General features: G+C 44.5%; 3 protein-coding genes across 4 annotated transcripts; 1 reads left to right on the forward strand and 2 right to left on the reverse strand.

Moving 5' to 3' along the window:
* Window positions 1-678: 678 nt before the first annotated feature.
* On the reverse strand, window positions 679-8,533 carry LOC6608549 (ras-related protein Rab-3). The gene is made up of 5 exons (XM_002033247.2): window positions 7,921-8,533; window positions 4,164-4,408; window positions 3,590-3,708; window positions 3,355-3,526; window positions 679-3,297 (listed from the first exon to the last, which is right to left on the reverse strand). The coding sequence occupies exons 2-5, from the start codon at window positions 4,386-4,388 to the stop codon at window positions 3,151-3,153; spliced, it is 663 nt and encodes a 220-aa protein (XP_002033283.1). The 5' UTR covers window positions 4,389-4,408; window positions 7,921-8,533; the 3' UTR covers window positions 679-3,150.
* Window positions 4,621-6,594, forward strand: LOC6608550. The gene has a single exon (XM_002033248.2). It carries the CDS (start codon window positions 4,813-4,815, stop codon window positions 6,385-6,387), a length of 1,575 nt encoding a protein of 524 aa, XP_002033284.2. The 5' UTR covers window positions 4,621-4,812; the 3' UTR covers window positions 6,388-6,594.
* Window positions 8,534-8,867: 334 nt separating the features above from the next.
* Window positions 8,868-10,768, reverse strand: LOC6608552 (D-aspartate oxidase). 2 transcript variants are annotated; one of them, XM_032715027.1, is made up of 5 exons: window positions 10,754-10,768; window positions 9,967-10,313; window positions 9,778-9,901; window positions 9,558-9,703; window positions 8,868-9,481 (listed from the first exon to the last, which is right to left on the reverse strand). In XM_032715027.1, the coding sequence occupies exons 2-5, from the start codon at window positions 10,152-10,154 to the stop codon at window positions 8,932-8,934; spliced, it is 1,008 nt and encodes a 335-aa protein (XP_032570918.1). In that variant the 5' UTR covers window positions 10,155-10,313; window positions 10,754-10,768; the 3' UTR covers window positions 8,868-8,931. The 2 variants fall into 2 exon arrangements, with proteins under 2 accessions (XP_032570918.1, XP_002033286.1); XM_002033250.2 differs by lacking the exon at window positions 10,754-10,768 and having other exon boundaries at window positions 9,967-10,325.
* Between the last annotated feature and the right edge of the window lie 41 nt (window positions 10,769-10,809).

Consider the following 10,809-nt stretch of genomic DNA (forward strand, 5'->3'; position numbering starts at 1 on the left):
CATTTAGTTTGGGAGTTAGTTTTAATTGATAGCATCTACTATCCGAGCGAAAGTTGCGAATGTATAGTAAAACCCACTACAAAAGCAAGAAAGTATATAAATTCAGGACAGCTCCCGTATTTATGCGAAATATAGAACCCACACGCGCTGCATTGACATATCCTGCAAAGTATACTCGATACATATATCTGTCTATAATATCCGAGTCCTGGCCAAAGGAAGCTCGACCAACAGTTTGATCCCCGACTCAGCAATAGCCGCTCATGCCCCTGAGAACTGTGTATAATTTATAAATAATTCATAAGCCGTACTTACTGTACTCGAACTCCACTCAACTGCCACTCATTGTGGCACCTACGTAAGCTATGGATTGCGTTTGAATGTGGCACACAATATTTGATATTTATGTGAATTGACTTATTTAATTGTAAATTATACAAGTATATAAATATGAATAAAATGTGTAAAATATATGAAGAAAAACGAAGTGTGTTTTTTAACTTTCTGCTGCTTGTAAAGAACCTCCTGGCAATCAGGCAAGTATGAATATAAATAGATACAATGCAGAGAGCAATCGGAATAGATTAAAAATGTAAAGCTTTAATTATATTATTCACCTATTTTGAAGGATCAGATACCAAGTTATCCCATTCCGCCCGTAAAAGAAACAGAATTCGGTCCTTTGTTTTACCATACACCTTTTGCATATATTTTATTATGGGAATACAATAAGTTCAATACCATTATGTGTATATTATGTATATATGTGTGTATCTGTATATCTATGTTAGTATCCTCATAAGTACGGGTATGCAGATGTGTGTTAGTGTTTAAAAACCATCATTGAATAATATATTGAATTATTTTATTTTGACGTTCTTGTATACATTGCCTAGTTGGGTTATTCTGTTGCAATTCAAATGGAATCCAAATAATGCCATTTTGTTTGGAGTTGGAACTGTTTTCATAGGGTTTACAAATATTTGGTTTAGCTGAGTACACAATGCAATAATCAATATGCTAAGTATTGGTTCAAATGACAACAATGTAGCGCAAAAATGTTTGCGTTATGCCTATGCACGAATTCATCAACAATTGTTTTTCGGGTACGTATGTATTATTTGCTTTGATTTTACTCCGGTCTAGTTTTAGTTTTAGCATCAGTTTAGTTTGGTTTAGTTTAATTGAATTGGATTGGATTATTTAGTTGGGGCTTGACTAAAAGCGAAATCCACACACGAATATAAGGACAAATTCTTGAACGAGTGGTTATGCGCGTTTTATGATTAATTATAATACAAAACAGTTCGAATGCCAAAAGGACCAAGACTGGCTTAAGGCATTTTCGTATAGAATCATCTCAATTTTCCCCTTCTATATCCCAGCTCCCTTCCCCTCTTCTCCAGTCGGGCACTAAGCAACTCGTTGCGCTGTTGTGTAGATTTTCCTGGCATTTTCGTAGGTGCGCGGATTTTGTCTTCTTTTTTGGGTATTTATAATACAGCGATATGCCTTTAATTTAATCGTAATTTAAGTGAAACTCTGCTTGTACACATATTTAACATTAACGAGCATTGGCAAATATATATGTATACATATATATATATATATATATTCAGTTACATATTCAGATTCAGCAGTGTTAGCCCCCCAAGTCAAAGTCCTTGTCCCGCTTACAATCTTCGTTCAAATTCAGTTTGGGCAGCGGTTTGTTGTGTCATTAAAGCGGCAACAAAGGAAAGCCTTGTACAGTATACATGTAGTATATAGACTACAGGTAGAAAAGTGGGTGTTGTGTGCATATAAAACGGGGGGTGTTGGGGATTTGGATGTTGGGGCTAGGAAGGGGCTGGCAAATTAAATGCACCGATCTCTCAGCTGGCTCGGTGGGTTCAAGTAACTCGCAATCCGGATTCAGTTCGCAACAGTCTCGTAGGGGAAAGCAAAGTGTGGGTGAAGTGGGCGGTTAGGTGCTGGAAACTCAACTTGGGTGGCCTGACCTCGAGGGGGAGGGGTGCCGCAGTGGTGCTCCTGATCTCCTGCGGGTTATTGTCACTCTGGCCCTCGGAAAGTGTTCGATAGGGGATTCGGTCAACAAAAACTGCTAGTACCTCTATGTGTAGCTGTGGATCTGGCTGGTACTCTATGGGATACATGTATATTTGATGTATATATTTCTTTTATCATTTGCAACACATTAAAACTTTCCATTTCACTACATAAATACATACGTACATAATAATAATAATCATAATATTTAATAATAGCGGCTTACCACTCAGCCGCTTTGTTTGTGTTTGCTAGAATTTTCCAAGCCGGGGTTTTTTTGGTTAAACTACATCCGTTTCCGGTGTGTGTGTGTGTGTATAGTGCTCTTTGTTTGTGTGTGTGTGTATCCATACATATACATGGGTGTGTGTGTGTGTGTGTGTGAGGGTGGAGGGGTGTACTATATAAGTAGTTAGTTGTCTGTTCGATTTCACCGATTCGCTAGCTTTGTGCGTTTCGTCAAGCATCTCAAACTGTACAGTTTAGCCAGCGTATATACATGTGGATGTGGAGAACGGTTCGAAATACTCGTGCTGACTGACCTCCTGACCTCTTGATCCCCTTGTTTGGGGGTCGCTAATCAAATGACTTTAATCAGCACTCGGGGTGCATGCTTAATTAGTGCCGAATTACCGTCAAATCGGACTTTCGTTAAATTCTTTGCTCTTTTTTCTGAATCTCGATCTCGCAATTCGAATAAATTCAACTCAATACACACACTCAACAAATGTTTCATCGCTGCGGTCAGCCAATTAAATTACAGGTTATAAAATACCAATTACAAATTACAAGATACAATTCAAATATCGGATTAAATAACATTTGACATTTACACTGAGGCGAGCTTACGCAAAGGATATACATACACATATCAATACAAACACAGGGCCACGCCCCCACTGAAAGGGGAATGCGCGCCTATATTATCATTATCTCCTCATCGGTATTCGAACCCTCATCGTCGGCTTACTGAGGGACTACCATCGAAGCCCTGTTCAATGCTGACTAATTAGCTAGTTTCCAAATTCTGTTGTCTATGGTTGTTACGAATATGGTTGTTGCTGCAGGATTCACCCGTCCTCCAATCCATCCATCGAACCTCTAACAATTGCAGTTGGCATTAGGCGTGCCCTGCGGCTGATCCGTCAACCTCTGGCCCTTCTGGCCACCGCCCACTAACGTCGGATCCGCGTCCAGGCTCTCGGACATCTTGTCGCAGATGATGTCCACCAGGCGCTCGAAAACAGCCTGAAAGTAAGGTGGTTTACTCTGAAATCTAGGAGCAATAGAAGGATTCCTACTCACCTTGACGTTGACGTTCTCCTTGGCGGACGTCTCGAAGAACTCAACACCCAATTGATCGGCCAACTGGCGACCACGTTCGAAGCTGATTACCCGCTGGTCCTCCATGTCGCACTTGTTGCCCACCAGGATCACCTGGGCATTGTCCCACGAATACGTTTTGATCTGTGTCACCCTTTGGAGTAATAGATATAAAAGCATAAGAGGTGATCCAGTTTTAAGGAATAGATTCACTTACCAATCCTGAACCGAGTTGAAACTGTCCTCGTTAGTGACATCGTACATCAGGATGAAACCCATCGCTCCACGGTAGTAGGCTGTGGTGATAGTTCGGTACCGCTCCTGTCCAGCAGTGTCCTATAAAAACGAAAATACAGTTCAATGGGAAATGAGAGAGACTACGATGTTTAAAACCTTTTAGAACCGGTACTTGACTTATAACTCAATAAATAGCAGTTAAGCCCTAATGAATGAATCCCCAACATATATTAACGGCTTAAAGCACAAGCCTCTACCGTGTTCCACTCATTGATTATATTATCTTAATGGATGACTGAAAACACGACTGGCATCGCACAGCAAGGACTCTCGAGAGGACGCTCACCTGCGCTCTCGTCCGTAGCGATGGCCAATCAATAAATCAATGTCTCAGCTTTCCGGTTTAATGCTTTTCTCCGGACGATTCATGCGCCCCCACAAAACTAATCGAGGTCAAACAAGTTCTACACATCTCAAGTGCCCATAAAAGTAGGCAGCACATGCTGCGACCCGATTATATATCCTAGAACGAACATAAATATATGTATACTCACCCAGATCTGGAGTTTCACGCGCTTGTCGTGCCGAAATACGGTCTTCACCTTAAAGTCGATGCCCACCGTGGAGACGAAGGCGGATGTGAAGCTATCGTCGGCGTAGCGGAAGAGGAAGCTGGTCTTGCCCACGCTGGAGTTGCCAATGATGAGCAGCTTGAACATGTAGTCAAAGTTCTGGTCGGCGGCATCCTTCTGCCACTTGGGGTCTCCGCCACTCGCCATTTTGTCTGTTTAGAGCGGTGCTACAAGGAGTTGATGAAAACAAGGATTAGAAACGGAGTAGTAGTCTTGCAATATCTCACTACACCCTAAGGCATTATGTCCACTTTATAATAACTAATCCACATGATCTATATAATGTCAAGGAATCAAGATGAGATTAACAAAGTAGCAGGCTAGACTTGACTGTCACCTTGTATTTAAGATGTAAGACAGCAGAACCTTTAAGAACTCAGTCACATAAACACTTTCGTATAAGGAACAGTCATAAACCTACGAACCGGAAAGTTTTGCAAAATAACTTGGAAATCTAAAAGGAGTTGAGCGTTTTGTTATCGAGTTTTTGTTTGGACATTTCTGCGTTTGCAGATTCTTTTTATACCACAACTGGCATTCTAATTCAAGTCCGCGTCTACTAAAAGGCAACATGTTTGATACCGCATTGGGAACAGTATTGAGCGTTATGGTGCAGTTGATCTTCCTAGTATTTGGCCAGATCCTGGGACAAATGGTCCAGCATCCATTGATGACTACTGGACTTTGCCTGCTGGGAGCATTTGCATACCACGCGGATCAGGAATCACTGAAGGAGATATATCAGCGTGTACTCGATTTGATTAGGACTCCACTGCAATTTGGGAACTCAAGAAATCTTATTCCAGCATACGGTTACGACATGCAACATGGTCCGCATACCTGGCTGCCAAAGTCCAGGTCATCTGCCAGTTCTGTGGAGGAAACGACTTTCTTCCAGAGCCCAGTCAACATCGATGAAACTCAAATTCAACGCATGGCCATAAGGGAGCTCCTGAGCTGGAACCACTATGATGATCTGCCCGCCAGCATCACGTTGGAGAATACGGGTCAGACACTTATCCTCCGTGCCCAGTTTCACGGTAATGCACCCACTATCAGTGGAGCTGATCTCCTGGCCAGCTATACGTTTCTGGAACTGCGCTTCCACTGGGGCTGGTGCAACAGCGAGGGATCCGAGCATACGATCAACCACCGAAAGTTCCCACTTGAGGTGCAGGTGATGCACAAAACGGGATCGGGTATTCCCCGGGCTTGCACCAGCAGCTATGACCTCCTGATGATCGGATACGTCTTTGAGCTATCCGCCCACAATCCGTTCCTGGATCCCCTGGTGCAGAATTTGCGATTGGTTCAGATGCCTGGAAAGCGTGTCCAGATTTCCCCGTTTCCCATATCCTACTTGATGTATCAATTTCGATCTGGATTCTATTCCTACGGCGGTTCGCTGACCCATCCGCCCTGTTACCAAGGCACCGAATGGTTCATCTTTCCCGAATCCCTAGCCATTAGCGACTTTCAGCTGCGTCACTTTCGTTTGCTCCTCGGTCCGGATGGGATCTCGCCCATAGCCCGTAACAGCCGCCCAGTTCAGCACATGGGCAATCGGGTCGTAAGCCTAAACTGCTTCTGCCCATATGATGCCGCCCAGTTGTCCAGAATGCATGTGGAGCTTTGCCAGGCGCAAGCTCAGGAGGAGCACGACGAGGACCGTATCGAACAGGAGCAGCAATTGGAACTGGAGCGCGAACTGGAGCGTCAACGGGAGTGCGACTTGAAAGCTCAGCAGGAGCAAGCTAGCGAGGCGGCCATTGCTGCTTCCGAGGACGAAGGTCAGATAGTTGAGACCATAGATACAACTACCATAATAACTAGTAGCAGCAACACTAGCATATGCATGACTACGCTGATGCGGAAGGATTCGCCCAGGCAACTGGAACAGCCACCTCAGATGCATATGATGGCTCCCAATCATGGTAACTTTTGCAATCCTGGCATTGTGATTTTCAGCGGTGTCAATGAATCCAAGTCCAAGTGCGGCATCCAACAGGATACACCGGAGGAGCTAATGATCCATAACAGAGGAGTGGGAATGAATATGGGTGGACAGAATGGCTGCAAGGCCGATGCCTTTTGCGGCGTGGGCGATGGCGTCAACATCGGGATTCGGATGGAGATGGTTGAGTAGCTGACATGCTATTATCAACCATTATGTCATCCATAGACACTCCATTTGTGGTCCATGCTGCACGAAGAACCGGTGGGGCTAGATGATGGACATGGAACTCCGGTTAAGGCCAACTGGCGGCCAACTTGTGTTCTCTGGGTGCCCGGAAGTGATTGAATCGCGTGCGCGTGGATTAAACAAGTTGCGTTTATATTTTCTAAAGCATAACCCCCAATCCCCTTGACTTTTAACCCTTGGAGTAGGCGGGAGGGGTTGGCTTTTGCGGCCTGACTTGGGAAAGGACCCACTTGATTATCCCTGTCACGTCACTGGGAAAACTCAAAGGGAATTGCAGAGCTAAACGGCGGGTTGGTGGGCTGGTGCGGCCTTGAAAACTTTCAGCCTTGGCTTGGGCAAGTGACAACAGTCTCGGCTTACAGTTTGCCATTCGGGATGGTTGGCTGCCTGCTTTCCATATGCAATGAAGGCGGCGACATTGTGTCGATAATTTGTGTATATAGCCTGGTTCTCCTGGTTCCGTTTCCGCTCATCCTTATTCCCCCCTTCAGAATCAGAATCAGAAGTTGCGCAGCGGCAAAATGCTGTCAGATTGCTGATGAACGACTTGGTGTAGAAGAACCGAGTGCGCCCGTCATCGTCAAGGATTTTGCTGGCAAAAGGACAGGCTTCGCTCCTGTCAAGCCTCATCAGTCCCAGAAATATCCTGGAGGGGCCCGAACCCAAACCCAAACCCAGACACCAAAGAGGGGCCGCAATAAGAGGTCTTCAACGGCAGACGGCCCTTATCACAGGCGCTGCGTGGAAATGTTTTTATCTGCTCGACTGCGTGTAATTATCGATTTTTCTGCTGTTTTCCCCCTGGGTGGGGGTGGCTGCTAGACCCTGCACCCATTTCCCACCCCCTTAACTGCTCTTTCATGTTTCAAATTTCCAATGATTTGGCAGCTGTTCAGCGGTCGGCAGCTGCGGGCTAGTTTAATTATTGATAAGAAACCCAATATTGGCCAAAACGAGAACTCAATCCTGCCTTAACGGTTCCAATTGATAAGTTTCAATTTAAGGTTTGTTGTCAAACGTAAATATTAGACATGTGCATAAATATTGGGTTATTTCAGTTTATTTTTTGCAATCAATAGGAATAATCCTATACAATCAACCTTTTCCTGGAAATTGTGAAACTACATATTATTTGGTTCATATTCAGGTTCATATGTATGTATAGCCCATATCTATTGTCAACAAGATAATAACACTCACCTCACATGCATCAGAAGTATAAAAGTAACATTGATTTTTTAAATACCTTCAATAATTTTAATAAGTGTATGTGTATCTTTACAATGTCAAAATCAAGGATGTTTAATATAAGAGTATTAAAATCCAACCAACGACCACATTATTTGACAATATGGAACTGATACTGCTAAGATTTCGATGGGTAAACTCAGGTATTTTGGTTTTACCTGGGACTAGCACCCCCTCAACCACTTTTGGTCCATCATGGCGGATACTTAATGTGTCAGATAAACTTACTCTGTCTTGAGGTTGTTGCGGTTGCAGTAGTATCTGCTAATATTTCAGTTGCTGTTTATGATGGTGCTGCTGCAGATCCTGCTGTCACAAGAATATCCTGCTGTTTTCGATGTGTGGGTGAGAGGTACGCCGTGTTGTTGCTCGCACATACACACAAATCGATAATGGCAGCTCCTTTCGCTGAAGGGAGAAGGAAAAGGACTCGACTCAGCCTTGGCACTGGACTGACATACGCCGCGATTTCGCGTCGATTGATTCGTCGAGTTGTTTACGGTTACCCAATCAACTATTCACACGCCCGCGACCCACTCGTCTGGTCAGGATTGAGCTGACTCCCGCTTCAGTGGCTCAATTATTCAGCAAATGCAACGCACCAACTGTTCTACCTTTTTGCCTCGACACGTCGACACCAAAGGACACACAATTTTCAATTTTTCCTTCGCTCTCAGGCGGCGAATTGACTGCTGCGGCGAAATCGGGCCAGTTTTGTATACGTTTTCATAATTCAACTGTTTCAACCTGGCTGACTGGCTGGCTAACTGACTGACTGGATGACTGGCTGCTGCCCACACAATTTCCCTGCTGCTTTTCCTGCTGCTGAAAATCGATGGGTCTCCGTGCCTGGGGTGTCCGTGTGTGGGCGTAGCTTTCGCGGCGATTTCGGGAGAGCTTTCCATTCATGCGCCGGTCATGCGCACTTCGCACTTCCGGAGCCTTTTGGAGCACTGGCCCAGGGGTTCATTTGAATTTATTCGTGGGCGCGAATTCATTCGTTCACTTTATGAACCCAGAAACTATAGACCAAGGAACTGATAAAACAGTAAACAAAATGTATAATTGTTTCTCTACATTTTTTAAATAATCCTTCTTCAAACCTTTGGAACTGGTGCATATCGAAACCTTGAGAACTGCAATTAGTTTATTGCACAATAAAAATCCAAATCAAATCTGGGTTCAAAGATTATGAGTATAAAGAGTTTAATGACCAACAATTAACAAAGATTTTACCACCTACAGTTTACTGTTTCCCGCTAGCAGATCGCGTACCAATCGAACTGCGTACACAGCCGTTCCAGGTGCCGTGGTCACACCGTAGCCGCCGTGGCCGTAGTTGTGAACTACCTTCAGCCGCCTGCCTTCCGCATTCGTGATCAGTTCTGGCTCCACCCGAACGACGGAGCGGTGTGGCCGCAGACTAACACATTCCCGCACGATCTCCGCTTTCCGGAGACTGGGCAGCAAATCGTAGCACCGCTCTCGGATGGCCATGCTATCGTATTTGCACCACTCGGTGTTGTAGCTATCGAATTGGCGACACCCTCCCAGGGTCACAGTCTCAAATCCGGGCAGAACGTAGGTGTCGTAATCGCCGTAGAAAGCCGTCTTTACCCAGGGAGCACGCACTTTGAGCACTTGACCCCGGATGGGAACTAAATGCTGGTCGCCGCACAACTCCTTGGCTCCCATGCCGGTGCAGTTAAGGAGCACATCAAAGTTCTGCGGCACCTCTAAAAAGCTATTCACATGCTGACGGACAACCTCTCCTCCGTTCTCCAGGAATCTAGCAACATTTAATATTTACGATTATTTTCAAATTGTTGATTTTAAGGCTTCTCTTTCATTAAACAGCTACTCACTTTTTGGTGGCGTAGGGCAGGAAGAGACGGCTTTCCGTTAGGCATGTGGTGAAGAAGGATCCGTACTTCCAGCCGCCGTTGCATAGCTTCAGTTCCTCCTCCGTGGCTCTTCTGTAGGCGGGCAGTAGTTTCTCGATAAAGTGGTTCTAAGGCAGCAAAGTTAATCGAATTAAGCCGATGATGATAAGAATCACTGATTGTCGACTGCCCGGCAACGTACCCGTACGATGGAGGGGGAGGTGCGGGAGTAAATATAGCCGGATAATTGGCACACTCCCGCTAGAGGAGCCTCCTTGGAGCGACGCAGCTCATCCCAGTAGTTGAAGGCATCGGTCATCCACTGTCTACGATGAAAAGAAAAGTCGTTAGATGCACAACAGGTGTGTTGGAATCCCAAACAGATTCTCACTGCGTAATTTCCTGGGTGGGGCCCATGAAGCTGGTTCCAGGTCGGAAAATTCCAGCCGCCACATAGCTGACGGTGTCCTCGTTGAACCGATCCGCAATCACGGAAACCCTTGCCGTGGGAAACTCCCTTTGGAGCTCTAAGGCGGTCGTAAGACCGATGATACCGCTTCCCAAGACTCCGAAATGCATTCTGGATCCGCTTTGCCTTGATTACCGAATCCCAATGGAACGCGATTTGGTACTGAGCGTGCTTTTAAAGGTACTTGCGGAGCTGGCGGCGGCTTATCAGCTCTTATCAAATACTCTCCATCGCGCCTCCAAAGATGAGATAAACTTTACTGCTCTCTACTAAAATTGCAATAAACACTTTTTTTAGTGGTTTTTATAATGGTTGCAAACAGTGTTGCACGCTTACAATAGACCCTAAATAAATATTTACAAAATTAAATGTATCAGTGAGTATTAAATACGAGATACAGCTTTTTAAAAAGCTACAGACTTTATTTTAAACATATTTTAGTAAAAAAAGCAACTTTGCTTAAAAAAACTGGCAAAATACATATATTTCATTGTTTAAATATAAGCTGTTTGTCCTATTCTTCCATACGGGTATCTACTGTACATCGGAAATACTGTGTTGAATCAGCTGTTTGTACTACACACATCCAAAAACACCATTGTAGGGACCACAACAACTTTTCTGAACTGTCAGTATAACTTGTCAACCAAAATTGGCTTGACAAATTTTTAAAACAATTATTGTACTCTGCTGAAATAAAACTATTTACCGGCGTTCAAAGCGCAAAACTCAAAAATACCCACACGCTGAACAGCTGAGTGCGGT

The sequence above is a fragment of the Drosophila sechellia genome, chromosome 2R (genome assembly GCF_004382195.2).
Source record: "Drosophila sechellia strain sech25 chromosome 2R, ASM438219v1, whole genome shotgun sequence".
NCBI lineage: Eukaryota > Metazoa > Arthropoda > Insecta > Diptera > Drosophilidae > Drosophila > Drosophila sechellia.